This window comes from Heloderma suspectum, chromosome 5 (assembly GCF_057233095.1).
Source record: "Heloderma suspectum isolate Gila_16-S chromosome 5, 16-S_ref, whole genome shotgun sequence".
In the NCBI taxonomy this organism is placed as follows: Eukaryota; Metazoa; Chordata; class Lepidosauria; order Squamata; family Helodermatidae; genus Heloderma; species Heloderma suspectum.
The window spans coordinates 235252441-235271727 of record NC_139462.1 but is presented as its reverse complement, the minus strand read 5'-3'; the positions used below and the strand labels follow the sequence as shown (position 1 = coordinate 235271727).

The window sequence follows — 19287 nt, the reverse complement described above, 5'->3', positions numbered from 1 at the left end:
GCCGACCGCCCCGTTCCTCCGACGCCTGTCCCATGGCCCTCCTCACCGCAGGCCCCGCCCAAGGGGATGCGCTTCGCCTGTGTCTGAGCTGTGGGGGCCTGCCACAGGGCCAGAGAAAGGCCACGAAGCCCCTGGCACGGCCCGGGCAGCTCACAGGCCCCGCAGCCCAGCGCTACTCCGCAAGCTGCTCCAGATCCCGCAGTCGAGCCATGTGGGGGGGTGCCAGGCGGGGCCATTCGTAAATGTCACTGTGCTGCTGCCTCATTTTGCAGCTCATTAAACCCAATATTCCTAACCTGTATTAGTGCATCAGGGACAGCCCCCCCCAGCAAACAGCAGCACAACTGAGGGACACGAGCGATGGCGGCTGAGCCACAATGCCTCTGCGGCAGGGAGCCACGTGCATGCCCACCGCCCTGCAGCCAGGCAGACGTGGCCCAGCCAGGCCGGGGAGCGAACGGGCATTCCCAGGACAAGCCATGGGATGCGGGGAGGGGGAGCGGCGGGTCATGGCCAGGAAGCACGGGGGCCGCGTTGGGCGGGCGCGCTGTGTTGGGCTGGGACCAGTGGAAGAAGGTTCAAGGAGAGTCGGCGGCTAGCCTCTCCGGGGCAGCCCTGCAGGGCCATTCCTCCGTCGCACAAGGCAGGTGGGTCCAGAGCACAGGGAGAGCCAGGAGGCTCCCGGAGGGCGGGGGGCGGGCGGGCAGCTTCCTCCAGGATACCACGGGACAGCCGGCCGGGAGTGGCCCCGGGAGACGCCACTGTAATCCCCCACAAACCGGCGGATGCTGCTCTGGAGCACAGGGCCTGCCACTGCGAGGGCCCCGATAGGCGGCACTCATCCTGCCCGGTGCCCCCAAATGGCTCTTTACTGGCCATCAATTCTCCCCTGGGCTTTAAGCGTGTCACTGAGCTGCTGCCAAGAGGCAGGCGAGGGGCTGTGGGCAGCACAGGGCCGCCCCAGCAACCTTGCCTGCAGCTTTTTATGTCTTTATTGGAAGCCGAGGTATCCACGGGGCAGCCCCCCGTCGCGCCCACAGCTCCCCTACACCGTGCTTCCAGGAGCTCAGCTCACACACGTAAAGTCGGGCTCCCCCCCACACTCCACAACCTCTGGAGCTGCTGCTGCACTTTGCAGATGCTCCCTGAGCAGTTTGACACAGTGGTGACAGCGGTGTGGCGGCGGCGGCAGCAGCAACACGCGCTCTCTCTTTAACATGCGGCCATGCAAAAAAGCAAGCGCTCCTTGCGTGATTTATGATACTTCAGAACAACGAAGATTCAATTGCACCGCACGTCCTTGCCTCTGATTACCTCCTAAATGAGATAAACTGATGGCAATTCATCCCAAGACCTCACCCACGCTCCTAGGGTGCCAACCTGAGGCACCGAGGCCTGCCTGCCTGCCTGCCTGCCTGCCTGCCTGCAGCTCTCCCCACCCCTGCCCCAGCGGCCTCTGCCGCACCTCGGCCAGCCTGGGAGAGGGAAAGGGCCTCCGCCTGGGATGTGGCAGTAGGGAGATGGTGGCTTTTTCCACCAGGTCCCTGGGCAATGCGTAGCCGAGATGGCAGAATGCCAGCGGCAACGTCAGGCTGCCAGGAGGGGCCCGGCCAGCTCAGCATCCCCTATCCTGCCCCCCACACAGCAGGTACCGCAAGGGAAAAAGGGTTGCTGGAGTTCGGTTTGCAAAGCCCCAGAGGCTGTGTGGGCTTCCTGAGCATGTGAAGAAGGCCAGAAATTGATGCACAGGCTTTCCCGTTCCAAGGCTCAGTGTGTCTCGCCGGGGAGGGGAGACGTTGATGCCTCCAGATCCTGCTACACCAGAAACGACACTCAGGGCTTCTCCGGGCAAGGGAGGGGCTGCTGCACACGAGAAATGCGCCGGCGTGCGCCCAGCCCATGGCACGTGCAGTCTCAGGCCGCTCTTTCCTGGCCTGTCACTAGCACTTCTGGACCCTCCTCCCCACCACGCTGTGCCTGCTCAGCTCAGGCCTCTGCCTTGGCATAGGCAAGTCACAAAGGGTCGGGGCGGGGGGGGGGGGGACAGGCACGCCTCGCTCTGCTTGGGAGAGGCCTGGCTACCCCCTGCCTCCAAGGCCAAGCAGGCACAGCTGGGGGGGTTCACAGCTGGCCCCTCTGCTGGTAGCCGTCCACGTCTCTCCTTGAGGACTCGTAGCACAGCACTCAAGGGGGGAATTTGGCCACTAGTTCTAGCAGGCATTCATTCCTTCACCCACCAAACCCCAGCTCGGACCCCACTAACCTGGGATAACTGCTCAGCTCCTCGCTCCTGAGTCGCAATCCCTTGTCTGGATTAGAGCCCCCCCCCCCCCCCCCGCATTCCACCAGTGAAAATGCACAGGACAGTTGGGAGACATTGCCCTGCCCCTCCCCAGCAAAAGAGCTCAACGGGATGGCTGGAGGAACAGGGGAACAGAGGGACGGGCAGGGAGGTAGCAGCAGTGTCCCCCTGCCTCGGCCAGGCTGTTCCCCAAAGACGCAGAGCTTGCATGGGGGCGGGCCCTGTTCGCCCCCGGAGACGGAGGCTCTCCACGCTCCCACAGGCAGTGCTGGCTCCCACGCTCTGCCCCACGCCTTGGAGGGGGAGGCAGCCCCCGCTCTCCCCCTGTCCCCGCACAGCAGATGGGGAAGGCGGGGCGGTGGCAGCAAAGAGAGCGCTGCAGGTACCTTCGGCTGCAGCACCCGCCCCGTCTGGCCGGCTAGTGCCCGTGCTCTTTTTCCGGCGATGCTTCTTCCGGTTGGAGTGAGGGGATGGCGGGGGCTCAAGCTTGGGACTGGCTGTGCTGGACACGTTGGGGCTGGAGCTGAGTGAGTCCGTGGTGCCGTTGGCTGGAGGCAGGAAGAGGAGGGAGAGGGAGAGTCAGGCAGGCAGGCAATCAGCCCCCTCCGTTCCCCACTCTGAGCAACCCACCCCTCCCGTCCAATCAAGACCCCCCCCAATGCCTCACACCTCCCCCTCAAGAGGCCAGAGTCCAAGACCAGCACTGGGCCACCACTGAGGGCAGAGCAGCCCCCGCCACACACTGGGGCAGGAACGGGAGGGCCTCCGCCTCCAGCGCCTGCCGTGGTACCGAAGAGACGTAGCGCATCCCTGGCTGCCATGCGCCACATTTATCCTCAATCATACTGTTCCTTACAATTAATAGCAGAATTAGAAACAATCAGGGAGCTGGCTAATTACTGTCAATTAGAGTGCACTAATCAAGCTTCGATCACACACACACGCACACGCACACACACGCGCTGCTGCGGCTCTCACCATTAAATGTCAAATTTCATTAGAGACCAGCAACAAAATCAGAAGCCTGACATTCAATTCCAGCCGCGGTGCACCGAGCGAGCGCCCGCTCCCAATCAGCATAAAAGCGGAAACACTTACTCCCGCCAGGAGCTCTACCCCACAGCCCCCAGCCCAGCCCAGCCCAGCCCTCGCCTGGCATGGAACCCAGGCAGGGCACCCACAGGGAACAAGTCCCCCCTTCTAGGGCAGGTGCTGTGGGAGACGACCCACTGCCCAGAGAGATCTTTGGTTCCAGTCACTGGAGTTGGGGGCCATAACTCCTGCCCCTCCACCCCCCGCCAAGAGTGGGCACAGCTACATTGTAAGTTTAAACAGCTTGAAATCACTGGGCCAGGCCATGACTCCCCCGCAAGAAGAGTGGGGAGAGCTAGAACTCCCCCCACCCCCCACCTCAGGCATCCAGATCCTTGGAAGCCAGGCCAGCTGAACAGGTCAGAGACAGGGTCAAATGCACACCGCGAGCCCAGCCTCTCTGGCTACCAACAAGGCCTCTGGCGGTACAGGGTGGGAGCCCTAACGCCCTTTTGAAGGGGGCGCCATTTCCCCAGGGAGAGGGACCCCTCCCCGTCTTGAGAGGAAGATAGACACAGGCAGGCGCCATCAGGGCTTCCCTCTGGAGACTGGGCAGATGGGCAAATGCCCAGGGGCACCCCAATAAAGGCTGGAACACAACGGCAATGGCAGTGGAGGGGCCCTACAGCACTGGCCCAACTGTCTTCTCCCTCCCTGGGCAGAGGGGAACACGGGAGAGGATTGCGGGGCAACAGAGACACAAAAGAACGCCTGCGAAAACATCCATGTCCACTGCAAAGGCTGCTGGAAGATGCCCAATCCGGGCAAGGCTGCGCAGGGGCCGAGCTGTGGGAGGATGACTGTGGCGAGGTAAACCTGCCAGCCGTGGCCAGGCTCTGGCCCCAGCAAGGCTCAGACGTGGCTCACAAACAGTGCGCACCACACTCAGGGACAAGCAGCACATGCCAGAGCATCAACTGGGAGACTCTTGGTGGGTTCCCTGGACCACAATGGCGGGACGAAGTAGGCCTGAGTTGGGTCAGAACTGTTGCAGGAATGGCCCCAGTGGCCTCTGTCCGCTTCGCCCTGTGACAAAATAAGTGGCCATGGAACGCCTAGCCCATTAGGTCTGGGGGCCACACAATTGTGGCTTCGGGCTGAGCACACAGGACTGATCTGCCGGCGGAGGGTGGCGGCGGCAGCGTGATGGGGATCGTTTTCTTTTACACCACTGAAGACGGCTTGCAGTGGGAAGTCGGGAAGGGCCCTGGACCTGGGAGAACCTCCTGAACCCCACCCCCACCCCAATCCGAACTCCCGCTCCTATTTCTGCGTCACCTTAGCATGGTCTCCCCGCCTCCTCCAGGGAGGAGGAGACGCCCCTGGCCCCTCAGACCCCCTTCCTTTTGTGCAGCAACTGGGTGCCAGGAGAACAGTACACGTGCGGGGTCGAGCAGTCCTCACCTGCCCAGGGGGACCAGCTCAGAGTGCAGCATGGACACTACAGGCAGCCCTCCCAATGCTGGGCGTGGGGAGAGCCAAAGCCCTGGGAAATGGGATCAGTGGGCTACAGGGGCCCAAAGGGTGATCCAGGCCAACCGTTTGCCTCAGGAGGGGCTCTGTACCCCCGCGGCAGCTCACCTAGGCAGACCAACAGTGTCCTGGGGGCAACCGGCCCACCCTACAACCGCTTCCAGAGCTGGACGGGGGTCTCTGGCCTTAGCCAGCCGCCTACGATTCCTCCCAGGGCCCTGCCAAGAAGTCTGCCTGCCCCCCCCGCCCCAGTTATTGACAGAAACAGCTTGCTGGCTCTCTCCTCCCCCCCGCCCCCCAGCTCCTGCTCTGTGATAAACTTGCCCAGTGCCGAGGCAGAGCCATTCCCGGTGGCCCAGCCCCGACCCCGGCAGTGCTTGAGCCCTCTGCCATGCCCGGCACTTGCCGGCTGCTGGCTGGCTGGCTGGCTGCCGCCCGCCCGCTCTGCCCCATCAGCAGTAACAGTCTGATTAATTCGCTTCCAGCAGGGAGCTGATGGGGCCAATGATGGAGGCGCTGCATCAGGCGCGCTGAAATTGATAGTTTTTCACAGTTACAAATGAGGAGGCTCCCCAGCTCCAAATGGCGGCGGCGCAGTCGGACTCCGGTAATGATCATAAAGAGGCTCTCTTTAAACTGCGAAAGCCCCTGGGAGCGAGTGGGGGGGCGGCGGCTGCGCTAATGAGAACGACAAGGGGGCGAGCAGGCATGGAAATGGCTCCTCCACTCTTGATGTGCATTTAACTGCTTTTTTAGTGCGGCGGCAGAGCCAGGAAGCACCGAGTGATGGATGCCGCACAGAAGCATTTATTTTCCAATTCGGCAAAGTGGCTACGTTGGGAAATGTATGAATTATTTTAATTCACTCAACTGTCCTGAAACCCCCATGCAGGAGGGAGGCGGCAGGCAGGCAAGCAGGAGACTTTTGCTGGGGCTCCGGCACGCTTAGCTCAGGCAGCCGGCCGGCAGCCCAGCCACATCTGTGCGCAGCTGGAGAACAGGCTGCCTCTGGCCCCAGCCCAGGGGTGCCCAGCTTCCCTTCCTGGCCACATGGGGGGGCGGGGGGGCGGGCGAGACAAGGCTGTTGCTGCCCCAAAGCACAGGACATCCCTCCCTTTGTCATCCCTGGCCACATGCATTCCCATTCCGGGAAGGGCTGCTTCCCTCTTGCCTCAGGATGCAAACGGGCCCTCTCTTTTCTCCTCCCCTCACACCTCTGGGAGCCCAGTGGAAGAAGTTTGGAGAAGCAGCCCTTCCCTCCTCTCCGCTCCACAAGAAAACATTCTGGCTGGCAGGAGCAGGAGCCCCAGGGCTTCTAGTGAGCTCCATGAGCTGAGGCGGACAGCGGAGACGCTGACCAAGGCAGGCAGCATCACTTCCTGCAGTCTCTCCCCAAACCCAGCCGGGGCCCTCTGGGTTTATTCCACCCCTGGGAGCAAGAGGCAGGCACACGGCCCCCACTCACCTGGGCTGGGCGTGGTGCTGGAGATGACGACCACTTCGCTCCACTGGTCAGCGCTGGAGACGGAGAAGGAGCGCTGGTGCAGGCCGCTGCCGCCTTCCGGCTTGATGCTGAAGCCCACCAGGTTGGTGCCGCTGCCCGAGCGCTCCGAGTGCAGAGAGGTGCTACTGGCTGAGTGGGGGGCACCTGCAAGCAAGACAGGGCCAGGCCTGGGGTGAGGGGCACGGTGGGAGGAACGGTGCCACTCCAGGCCCGTGGAAGACACCCGAGTGCCCCAGGCACTCCTGGGGCATGCGTGGCGGGATGGTGCCCACGGGGACTGCTGCCAGAGCCGCTCCCTAGAGGGGCATGCTCTTCATTCTGTGTTGGAGCCACCCCCTGCCCTGAAGATGGGCTTCCTTGTGACTGTGGCCTCATCCCGCAGCACACCATCAGCGCTTTATGCTCCCCCCGCTCCCCGGCTGTTCGGGCATTCATGCCTCCTTAGAACAGCACAACCAAAGTTCGGGGGGGCCAAATGCAAGGGGAGATGGAAGTACAGGATCCAGCAAGGTCCATCGATGCAAGACTGTTCTGCATTTAGGAACAGGGCAGAGGGTCCCGTCAGCCTGTGGGCTGCTCCAACAGCCACCCACTTTTCGCAGCCTTGGCCACAAGGCCCACCAAAGAGCCAGCAAGGAGCTTTCACCCTTCCTTGGCATGGTTCACTTCCAAGGCAGGAGCCTGTGGGTCAGCAGCTGCAAGGCCAAGGAGGGAGAGAAGGACCCTCCCCTGGCTGCTCCGTTCTCTCCTTCCCGGTGGGTGGAGGAGACCCATCCCGTCTGAACCGAGCCCCAAGGCCCCTGGTGCAGGTCCCGTTGAGTAAACCGCCAAGCCCGCCAGGGAGCAAAAGCTGTGCCTACAGGGAGCCCCATTCTGGGCCTAGCCGTGGGCCCCCCCAGAAACCCAGCTTTGCCCTGGCCCCCTCCCCCAGGATGAGCAACAGGCCTGCCTGCTCTCTGCTCCACTGCACTCCCCCCACCCCAGGTTCAGCGCCTTGAAAACACGTGTAAAACCATGACACTGACTTTGCCTCTAATTAGCCCTTAATTTACAAGACATACTCGGAAGGGTAATTAGCTGGCGCTCGGCTCCCGACTGCCACATCCATCTCCCTTGCTGCCTTCCCTGGCAGGCAGGGAGGGGCAGCGGCAGGGAGGGGCAGCGGCAGGCAGGAAGGCGGGGATGGGGGGGCAGCAGCGGGCCGCCAAAGGTCCTCTCCAGGCAGATGCTTAGTGGGCTGGGGGAGCCTCACAGCCTCCAGCTCCTGCTCTGGGCCCACAAGGAGAGCGGCCTGAACAGCCTTCCAAACGGCTCCCCAAGAGGGCCCCGACCTCTCCTCCCATCAGCCACTCCCATGTCTCCCGGAAGAGCCACCCTCATCCTCGGCCTGTCTGCTGCAGATCAACAGCCACAGAGAAGCAGAAGGCTGCTGGGCGGCGGGGCATGTTTCAGAAATGATGTCCTTCTGGAAGAGGAGGGAGCCACCAGGGTTGGACATCCTGGTGCTGGAGGAGGGAGGACGTACCTCCTGTCGCAAAATTGTTGGTTACAAACAAGGAAATTTTCTTGAAACAGCAGGGTGTTGCTGGGGGCGGCGGGGGAACATCGCTCCACATTCTCTGTCAAAGGGCTCTGGACAATGTGCGAGAAGCATCCATCACTCCACCTTCACATCATGTCACATACTAAGAGGGTCTCCACTGCACACAGCCCACCCCCTCTGCTCCTGGCTAGAACCACCAAAACCTCTGTGTTCCTGGCCCATCAGTGTCTGCAACAAGCACAGCCAAATGGGGTTCATTTCCCAGGGGGCTTTCTGAAGCATGACAGAACACTAGCGTGGCCAGCAGATCTCTGTGCGGGGCAGGGAAAAAAGGGGTGCGCCTGACCTGCTGGCAAGGGCAGCCCCCAGAGCTACCCCGTTCCTAAGGACCCATTTTCTTCTCAAAGAGTGGGAACTGTCCCTTAGCACCCAAGACCACCAGGTTGCCCAAGCGGGGTCAGGGCAATGTCAAAGGCAGCGGAGGTTGCCAAGGCAGGCTGGAGAACCGCCGAGTCCCAGGGGATGGAGCAGAAGGAGCTGCGGCCCAAAGCCTCTGCAGCAACAGCAGGACAAGAGATGGTGCACAGAGAGAAAGAAAACCCCGACTGACCGCCCCCCCAAACACACACGTTTTGTCCCACCAGTTAAACCCCAAGGAGCAGCCCTGTCCCAATGTTCCCTGTTAGCGCAGAACTACTCAAGCACACACCCCAGGACGTCCTTCCAAATGAACATGCACAGGATTGGGCTGCACATGCCATTGCTTGGAGCCCCATTCCTCAAAATTAGAAGGGGTGTGGGCAGAAGGTCCGTCCTGCGTTTGCAACGTCCTCCAACCAGAGGTGCGCCTCTTGAGCTCTCGTCCAGAACCAGAGCGATCTGCATACAGGCCTTTCCACAGTGCCACTGGCCATCCCACAGAGGGAATCCCAAAATGGCCGGTTCCAGGCAAAGGTGCCTGCTACCCTAGGCGTTGCTGGTGAATTCAGACCATCAGTTTCAGGGACAGCTACCGGGTGCCAGGCAGCAGCCCATCTCTGAGCACCCCCTCCACTTGACTGGCTTGCTACTCAACAGCATGAGGAGCAGTGCCTGTGGTGAGAAGCAGGTGGGGAGAGCGTGGCAGGCTGAAGCAGGAAAGGGGAGGCAGGACTAACAGTGAAACCAGACTGCAGGCACAGCCATGACCTCATTCTGTGCTGCTTCAGCAAAGAGGCCCAACACAATCCCTAGAGGAAGGTGGGTGTGATTGAAGGCCTGGCTGGTGAGTCTCACAGTACCGGCGGGATCGGATCTGCTACATTACTTTCCCGCTTGGAGGATGCGCCACGTGGGCCACAAGCACTGGCCGGAGGGGTGGGAGCAGAGCGCCGTGGCCAAAGGCCTGGGGATGGCGCCAGCAGGCCGTGGCTCAGAAGGCTGCCCAGACAGGTGGCTGCAGGAGGGCCGCCCCGAGCGTTCAGTCTGTCCCCCCATTCAACAGCCACGGGGGCTCCTAGTGCCACCACTCAGGCGGCCTCCTGCAGCCATTCTGGCTTTTCACAGAAAGAGAAACGGTGGAAGCAGCAGCGAGAAAACACGGGAGGGCAATGGGTGGAAGATGCTGCTGCTGGGACCCCTGCAACTTCTGTGGATGAGGCTGGGTGATGAGGGGCCACAAGAACCTCACGAGGGAGCGCCCCCGTTTCCCAGCAAACAAGCTGGTCACCATGGCCACCTGCTACCGCCAGGATTGGAGGCCACCTGCGCCTCTGGGGAAATGGCAGGCTCTTACGCTCCTCGTGGGCTTCCCATGGGGTACTGGAGGAGCAGGATGGGGCCGGACGAGGTGGCCCTCCCGGTGTAATCCAGCTGCAGGCATCTGCAGAGGCTCTTCTGTTCTCAAGCAGAGCTCCTTCCCGAAGACTCTCCCTGATGGACCTGCTTGTCTGGAGCCAGCTGTGGAGGACCAAGGCGCAGCTCACCCCGGCACTCCACACCCTCCAAGCCACTCACGGAACCAGCTCAAGGCAGCATGGCCATTCCCGGGATAGGGGGCCCCTGCCCCCGGGTGTCGAAGGGGGTCCGCTGGTGGCCTGTGCAACCTCTCTGCAGCCACTGCGGGCAGTGGGGAGAGATGCTTCTGCTGACGCCGCATGCCAGGACGCCGATGGCCGTGGTGCTGGCCTGACTCGTATCCCTGTGGTGGGACGGCTGCTGCCTGCGATGCGCAAGCAGACTACCCAGACCGTGACCCTCACATCATGGGAGCTGGGAGGCGGGGAGACCCCGCAATGGCCGGACATGCTGGGTGCTCCTTGCCAGGGGACCAGAGGGCCCCCTCAGCCCCCAGGGGCCCTTCCGAAGGAGGTGCTCACAGGCCAGCAGGATCAGCCTCCTGGCACCGGAAGGGCCCTGCTCAACAGCTGTGCTCTGCACTTGGCCCAGGAGGCAAGCAGGGGCTGGAGCTGGGCCTCTCAGCGCCTCTGAGCAACGGGGATTGCGGCCGCTCCCCGCTGTGCCTCCTGTCAAGAGGCGCCGCCTCAACTGGGGAGGTGGGGAGGAGCGTGCTGGAACTGAGAGCCACCCCTCAGGAAGCTACTTCACAGAGCTGTGCGGCCGGGAATGGTGTGCCGGCAAGGGGGGGCCACTGGAGCAGCACCTGAGCGTCAGGGCAATCTGCAGCATGGATCCGCCACTCGGGGGCGGCGGCACAGCCGCGAATAGTGCGACTGAGCTGCCGGGAGGGAGGGAGGGAGGGAGGGTGGGCGCAGGTTGGCTAGATCAATGGCTCCCTGGAAAGGACGAGGCCCATTTTCCTTCACAGGGCCACTTGCTCCTGGTCCTCTAACATTTATTTCATTGCACATACTGCTTCTTTATGAAGTGGGCGAGTAGCTCCTCCGTTAGAAGCGGCCTGGGCAGCCCCTTCACCCAAGGTGCCCCACAAGGAGGCTCATCCAGCCAGGCCTCTCGACTCAGGCCAGCAGCGACTCACCAAGGTCTTCCCTAGTGCTGCTGCCTAGGATCCTTTTAACAGGAGATGCTGCTTTCAAGGACTGAGCCTTGCAAAGGTGTGTGACACTGATACACGCATGTGCAGAGACATGCATCACACACACATCTATGTTTTCCCAGGGCCCCCTATTTTGGGGGGTCAGTGGGTGCCTTTGGAATTTTGAGTGTGTTGTGGGCACTCTCACAAAATGGCCTCTGGAGGGGGGCCTTGCCCATTCATAAAATGGCTGCCGTGGTGGGCGTGGCCAGTCACACAACACTCATTTCTGAGAAGGCAAACTGCTGAGGCTAAAAAAACGTCACTTGCCCAAGAACCTAACTGAACAAGGCAGAGGTGGGGTCCCAGCTCCAAAGCACAAAACCACTCTCTGGGACCCAAAGAACAATGGTGCTGGAGGGCAGCCCTTCCCTTCTCAGCCTGCCAGTTAGGTTTCTACATTAAAAGGACCCCTAAGAAATAACATAGGAATCGGGAGGGGCAGGGAGCCTGGAGGCACCAGGAGACGTGTCTGTGGGCACCATGTGGAGACCCCAGTGTCAACAACACAGGGGCTGGCATGGAGCCTGCGCAGAACAGGGATGCCAATGTCAGAGACGGGCTACAAAAAGCCTGCATGGTCTTAGCAAGGGCAGCGGTCACAGCAAGGAACTAGAGGATCAGCTATCCTTGACTTGCTATCCTAACCAACACAGCTATTCTAACCAACAGAGATGACTTAGTGGATAAAGTAGCAGTTACAGGAACTCTGGGGGAAAGCGACCATGTTGCACTTGAGTTCTTGGTTCTAAGGGAAGCAAAAGCCGAGTGTAGTCAAACGCGTACCCTGGATTTTAGGAAAGCTGATTTTCATAAACTCAGAACAATGATCAGGAAGGTCCCATGGCAAGCGACGCTAACGAGAAAAGGAGTCCAAGATGGGTGGGAGCTTTTAAAAAAGGAAATTCTCAAGGCACAATCACAAACCATTCCAACAAAAAGAAAAGGTGGAAGACAACTACAGAAGCCAATGTGGCTTCACAAAAAGCTTAGAGATGACCTGAAAACAAAAAAGGACACATATAGGAAGTGGAAAGAAGGCCACGTAACAAAGGAAGAGTACAGGCAGGTAGCACAGAATTGCAGGGATGGCGTCAGGAAGGCTAAAGCTGAGAACGAGCTGAGGTTAGCGAGGGATGCTAAAAACAACAAAAAGGCTTTCTTCAGCTATGTGCATAGTAAAAGACGGGAGAAAGAAATGGTGGTTCAGCTATTAAATATGGATGGCAAAATGATAACAGATGACAAAGAAAAGGCAGAGGTGCTCAATTCCTACTTTGGCTCAGTCTTCTCCCAAAAGAGGGCCTATGATGAAGTACAGGCTGAAGGGGCAGGATTGCAGCTTGAGATTGATAGGCATATGGTCAAGGAACACCTAATTACTTTGAATGAGTTCAAATCTCCAGGGCCAGATGAACTGCATCCTAGAGTAACAAAGGAACTGGCAGAAGAACTCTCAGAACTGCTGTCTATTCTCTTTGAGAAATCATGGAGGACGGGGGAAGTGCCAGACGACTGGAGGACGGCCAACGTTGTCCCTATCTTCAAAAAGGGTAAAAGGAGGAACCTGGGAACTACAGACCAGTCAGTCTGACATCAATCCCTGGGAAAATTCTGGAGCAGATGATAATGCAATCCATCTGGAAGCACCTTGAAAACAATGCAGTGATTCCTCAAAGCCAACGTGGATTTGTCAAGAACAAATCCTGCCAGACGAATCTGATCTCATGTTTTGATCAAGATACCTCCCTTGTGGACTGTGGGAATGCTGTAGACATCATATACCTCGACTTCAGCAAAGCTTTCGACAAAGTGCCCCATGATCTCCTGATGAGCAAACTAGCTCAAAGTGGGCTAGATGAAACAACGATCCGGGGGATCCACAGTTGGATATAGAATCGGACTCAAAGAGTGCTTATCAATGGGACCTTCTCCAACTGGGGAGAGGTCACGAGTGGGGTACCGCAGGGCTCAGTCCTGGGCCCAGTGCTCTTCCACATTTTTATGAATGACTTGGAGGAGGTGGTGCAGGGAATGCTGATCAAATTTGCAGATAACACAGAATTGGGCAGGATAGCTAATACTTTGGAAAACAGAAACAAAGTTCAAAGTGATCTGAATAGACTGGAGCGCTGGGCAGAAAACAACAGAATGCAATTTCATAGGGATAAATGCCAAGTTCTGCACCTAGGAAAAAGAAAACAAATGCACAGTTACAAGATGGGGGATACGTGGCTCAACCACACTACAAGCGAGAAGGATCTTGGAATTGTTGTCAATCACAAGCTGAATATGAGCCAACAATGTGATGTGGCTGCAAAAAAGGCAACTGCTAGTTTGGGCTGCATTAATAGAAGCATAGCTTCCAAATCCCGGGAAATACTAGTTCCCCTCTACTCAACACTGGTTGGGCCTCATCTGGAGTACTGTGTCCAGTTCTGGGCACCACACTTTATGAAGAATGCAGACAAGCTGGAGAGGGTTCAGAGGAGGGCAACAAAGATGATCAGGGGACTGGAAACAAAGCCCTGTGAGGAGAGACTGAAAGAACTGGGCATGTGTAGCCCTGAGAAGACAAGACTGAGGGGAGACAGGATAGCGGTCTTCAAGTCCTTGAAAGGTTGGCCAGCATCTTTTCTCAATCAGCCCAGAATGCAGGACACAGAATAATGGGCTCAAGTTACAGGAAGCCAGATTCCGGCTGAACATCAGGAAAAACGTCCTTTTAGAGCAACACGACAATGGAACCAATAGAACACAACACGACAATGGAACCGCTTGCCTAGGGAGGTGGTGGGCTCTCCCACACTGGAGGCCTTCAAGACGAGGCTGGACAGCCTTCTGTCAGGGATGCTCTGACTTGGATTCCTGCACTGAGCAGGGGGTTGGACTCGATGGCCTTGTAGGCCCCTTCCAACCTCACTATTCGATGATTCTATGATAAGGGTTGGTTGAATTGTGAAAGCAGCACTCCGCAGCAGGTGGCACGGAAAGCTACAGAAGGCCAGGAGGAGCCCAAGCGGAGAGGAGGTGCTGTCCTGGGTCCAAGACGGGGCACCGGAGCACAGGAAGAGTGCAGTTCCCATGCTGTGGACACTGGGCTGGGTGGTCAAAGGTCACGGTGAGAGTGGGGCGATAAACACATGATGGGAAGGGGGAGGGGGAAGGTGCAGCCACAAGTCAATGGCCAAAACACACATCATGCCAAAGTCCAAAACTATAAGAGGGAAGGGAAGAAACCGGGTGGGGTTATTACAGCAGAAAGATGTAAATGGTCACACGTGGGCAATGTTCTTATGTCATTACTTCATCCATGTTATATTTTGTTAACAAGTACCACACTGGCATATAGAAGGGGAAGAAATGGAAGCAGTGACAGATTTTACTTTCTTGGGCTCCAAGAACACCGCAGACGGTGACTGTAGCCATGAAATTCAAAGACGCTTGCTCCTTGGGAGGAAAGCTATGGCAAACCTAGACAGCATAGTAAGAAGCAGAGACATCACCTTGCCGACAAAGGTCCGTCTAATCAAAGCTATGGTTTTCCCAGTAGTAATGTATGGCTGTGAGAGCTGGACTATAAGGAAGGCTGAGCGCCAAAGAACTGATGCTTTCGAACTGTGGTGCTGGAGAAGACTCTTACGAGTCCCCTGGACTGCAAGGAGGTCAAATCAGTCCATCCTAAAGGAAATCAACCCTGACTGCTCATTGGAAGGACAGATAATGAAGCTGAAGCTCCAATATTTTGGCCACCTAATGCGAAGAGAAAACTCCCTGGAAAAGACCCTGATGCTGGGAAAGAGTGAAGGCAAAAGGAGAAGGGGACGGCAGAGGATGAGATGGCTAGATAGCATCACGGATGCAATGAATATGAACTTGAGCACGCTCCGGGAGAGAGCGCAGGACAGGAAGGCCTGGCGTGCTATGGTCCATGGGGTCACGAAGAGTCGGACACGACTGAACGACAACAACCACACTACCTTTTAATAGTATTTGTTGTGCATTTTTGTCAGTGAAATCTATAAAATATACCCTAGGTATGTGTGCATCCATGTATGCAATGGTGTGGTCTGATCCCAAGAATGCACTTCTAATCATGAGCCAGGGCTTCCCCAGTGGGGCAGGGGCTGTAGGGACCCAAACGAAGCAGGGCCCGTGCAGTTCCAGTGTCTATCTGGCTGAAATTAGCTGCACAGCTAAGCCCCATTCCTACATGGGGACCTTTGACACGCAAAGGGCTGGACTCCGCCATGGAGCCACAGGCTCTGCTCCTCCTAAGCCAGGAGCAGAGATATAAAGGCCCAGAAAGCAACAACCAACCACAGTGTAAAGCAACTGCCCCCCTCCCCACTGTTTTCTTCTAGATCTGAATGGAAACATTGGAATTCTTGGGGAAAATGGGGGGGAAGATCTCACAAAATGTTGTCTATTTCAAGATGATGAATAAAAAACTTCTCAAAGCTGCATTTTAAGAGAAGATCATAATTAGGTCCCCAGTGGAAAACTATAGCCACAATACAGGTGCCTGCTCCCCACGGGGCTAACGGACGTTTCGCGAGGGAGCCATTTAGACAGGGAAAAGGCCACTGTGGAAAGGGTTAAATGCCACCTTCCCCAGCATGGCTGATCCAATCAAAACCAGAACCCCCTCCCTATTAGTCTCTCTGCTGTGCCCCATCCCTGCTGCTTTGAACTTTGAAAAAGAACATTTCACAAAGATCCAGTCCTGGTCCTCCAACATCATATCTGTTCAGCCCTCAGACTGAATTGCTTTCAAGCACAGATTCTGATGGGAGAAATTTCAAGAATGCATCATTTATTGAGATGGAGTGTAATATAAATAAAATAAATAAGGACAGTTTTAGGATAGCTTACTTTGACTTAGTTACTATGACACTTGCTGGTTATCATTATGGTTATAAACTAGTGAGGAGTTTGAAGATGTTATAAAGTTTAACAGAATATCCAAATGCTTTTGGATTAATGACAGTAAATGCATTTGGATTAATGACAGTAAAGGGCTGTTTCATCTTCTGAGCCTTTTCTTTAAGAAAATGCGAGTTTCTTCTGCAAGATAATCATGCAGAGTCTGTGTACTGTTTCTAAGCCAGATGGGGTTAAGACACAGCACATGCCATGTTCTTGACTCAGAAAAGTAAGTTTATGTTTGACAGGAAAGTAAGTGTTGCATGTGCATCATTTTTGGCCAAAATTCCTATGGGGTGAGTGCGTGTGTGTGTGTGTGTGTGTGGGGGGGGGGGTTAATGGGTGACCCAGCAAGTCAGTCACTGAGACAAGTGCCAAAGGAAATGCCCAGAACACCCTGGGGCTGCCTGGACAGAGGCTGTGGGCCTCCCAGGGGCCCACGCAGGAGCTGCCTCAGCCTTTCTGCAGGGAAGGGAGGGGCACCTCTGACGGCAGCTGTTTCAGCCTCTAACCCCAGATGGGGCAGCCTGGAGGGGCCAGAGAACCTTTTGAGAAGACAGCAACCATTAGAGTGCATTTGGCTGCTGGAGAAACTGGGGAGGGGGTTCAGAAAACTGTTGCTCCACAGGTGAGGGAGCTGAGCCTCAGTGTCTCCCACGCCCCACAAAAAGTGGCCAGGGCCAGGTGCCCCCCTGCCCCTGCGGCTCCCTTGCCCGCCTCAAGGCCATCACCCCAAAGCGAGCAGCAGCGCACTGGCGGAAGCAGCCTCCCTTTTCTTTGTTAATTCTTCCCTCATTACATTTGAAATTCCACAATCAGTGTGCACTGTAATTGTCGAATTTGATGCTAATGATTAATGAATTAAACATGGATCCATCAATTAGTCCTTGGAGAATAATTCTGCATAAAGCAGCGGATAATGTAATTACAGTAACAAAGATAATGAGATGTTAACATCGACGGAGCCCGACGTGACATGATCACAGCAGGCAAAGCAACCGGGCCTGGGGGAGCCAATCGCACTCTCTGCCCCCGTGGAGTGGGGGGGATGTGGGGGGGGAGGGCCTGTGCATGGCCAGGGCGAAGGGCAGGGTGCCTGCGAGTAACTCGCACTCAGAACGGAACAATCAAGCAAATGAGCGGCCCAGGGGCTTCCTGCCAGTGGCACCTCCACAGAGAGAGTGAGCGCCGCACACTCTGCCCGCCCCCAGACCCAAATCTCTTGTGTATGGACTAAGAGCAAAGCTCCAGACTGAGACAGAAGCATGGGGGGGGAGCAGACCCCTAACAGAGTCTGGACAGGCATCCCAACTGGTCCCCACCCCAGGAGGAAGCACAGCCTTCCTCTTGGCAGCTCATGCTTTCCTCAAAGCCCTGCCAGAATGCCACGGACAGCCTCAGCTGCTCAGCATTCTGCTTCCCTCCCCAGCAATGCCCCCCCGCCACCCATGGCCCTTCCTGGGTGGGAACATGGCGGCATCGTCTCTGTGCCGCTCTTGGCACATCAAGGTTTGACAGCAGTGGGGGAGCCAGCTCAGGGCAGGGGAAGCGCAGAAACGTTCTGCAGGCAACGGGGACACAAGCCCTCGAGGCAGGCCTGCAGGAAAGGCCCACGGGGCCCAGAGCAGACCCGGGGGGTGCTGGAGAGCCCGTCCCAAGGCAGCTGCTGTCCATGAGCCCAGCTCCAGCCGTTTCCAGTGGGGAGGGAGCCGGGGAGGGGCCCAGGGAGGATGGGAAAAGAAGGGAGCCGCGTGGCCGGAAGGGCTTGGGGGCCTCACAGCCAGCTGGAGCCACAAGCACCAGCCACGTATTGCTGTCGGCTGCAGCCAGCACCGCCACTGGGAGGCATCTGGCGCCACCTCAGCGGGCCGGCTGCAGCATGGGCCGGCTCTCTCCAGGGCACACAGCTTTGGCCTCAACAAATCTGGGAGCCTCTCTGGTGCCACCCAAGGGACCCCGTTGCATTTGCCCCCGTTAAAACTGGGGGGCAAGTGACAGACAGGGACCTACTATTGGGCATCTCCAGTTGCACAGCTGGTGGTCCCCACGGGGATCCTTCCAGGGACTGGAACTTCTCCGGCATTCCAGCTGCCCCACAGCCCCAACCCCATGCCACAGAGTGAGACAATTCATGTGGGAGAAGTGGGTGGGCACCTTTGGCCAGAGAAGTGTCCCCCTGGCTGGCGTGCTGCCCATGCTGCTGCCGCCCACCTGCCAGTAATAGCTGCGTTTGTGCGAGAAACGAAGCCCCCACTTCGCAAACTTCCCAACTTTGGAGGGCTCAGATGCTCAGCTGTAATGGGGCTTTAATGCTAGTTATTTGCATTTAATTAGACACTGAAAACCGTTAATAGAGCCGGCACTTTGCTCATCTTCCCCCTTCTCTCCATCATTCCATCTACATTCCATTAGAGGAACATTGAGCAGCGAAGTCAAGCGCTCCAAAGTTGGGCAATGCCAACGGCCATCCCTCCCGCTGGGGGGGAGCGTGGCCATGGCACGGACCGCTGCCTGGCCCTTCCTCGCCAGGGACAAGCTGCCGGTGCCGCTGGGCAGCTGAAGGAGGCCGCGGCTTGCGGGGTCCCACCAAGAACCTGCGCAGAAAGGCACTTGGCACACTGCCACCTCTGCCGCCCAGCCAGGACCCTCTGGTGGCCCCAGTGCCTGGCAATGGCGCCCCAGCTCCCGCCCGGGCCTTGCTCAGGCCTCGGATGTCCCTGTGCCAGGCCCACCGGGACCTCTGCTTCACGGCCCAAAAGAGCCCCCTGCCGAGAGCCCCGGAGCACACAGGCGCTGCTCTTACTGGACCCGCCAGGGAACTGCGTGCTGCTCCTCTCCTTCGCCAGGCCGTTGGTTTTGGGGCTTGCCCCGGGGGGAGCGGTGGCCGTGGCCCGGGGCAGTCTCTTGCCGGGTACCTTCACCGTCGTCCTCAGGAGGTCAATCTCCTTCCCGTGGATGTTCTGCATGTAGTCCTGCGGAGGGCCAAGGGAGGTGGCTCAGTCCCATCTCACGCCCTCGGGGAAGCCTCCCCCGCCCCAGCCCTATCTTGAGGCCGCCTCCCTCAAGGGCAGAAGGCCCCCCCCCCCCCCGGCAGAGCAATACAGCCAGCAATCCAGACCTCCTCCCCAGCTTTGCCCTGGCCCAGTAACTGGGCAGACATGGGTCTTCCTGGGGAGCCAGCACCGAAAAGGCTTTGGGCCTCATCTTCTGCACAAAGAATGCTGCACCCTGGACTGTTCCTGCAACAGCACCATTTCCCATGCAAAGAGCCTCCCATCTCTGGATCCCCCACCGAGGTCCAGTTGGAGTGATTTTCTCCAAACTTCAGGGGAAGGCTGCTCCCCCAATGCACAGGAAAGGAAGCCCCCCTCCCCCACCCCTGGGTTGCTCCCAGGAGCCCCATCTCACCCCCC

At 58.0% G+C, this 19287-nt stretch overlaps 1 protein-coding gene across 2 annotated transcripts in view; it reads right to left on the bottom strand.

Moving 5' to 3' along the window:
* LOC146345412 (arf-GAP with GTPase, ANK repeat and PH domain-containing protein 3-like) overlaps positions 1–19287 on the bottom strand; it is a 123267-nt gene that overhangs the window by 8659 nt on the left and 95321 nt on the right. For both annotated transcript variants that reach the window (XM_084859715.1, XM_084859714.1), the window contains exons 11-13: positions 18678–18846; positions 6333–6515; positions 2689–2850 (exon numbers count right to left, since the gene is read on the bottom strand). In XM_084859715.1, the coding sequence (XP_084715841.1) occupies positions 2689–2850; positions 6333–6515; positions 18678–18846 (514 nt within the window). The remainder of the gene's footprint in view (positions 1–2688; positions 2851–6332; positions 6516–18677; positions 18847–19287) is intronic.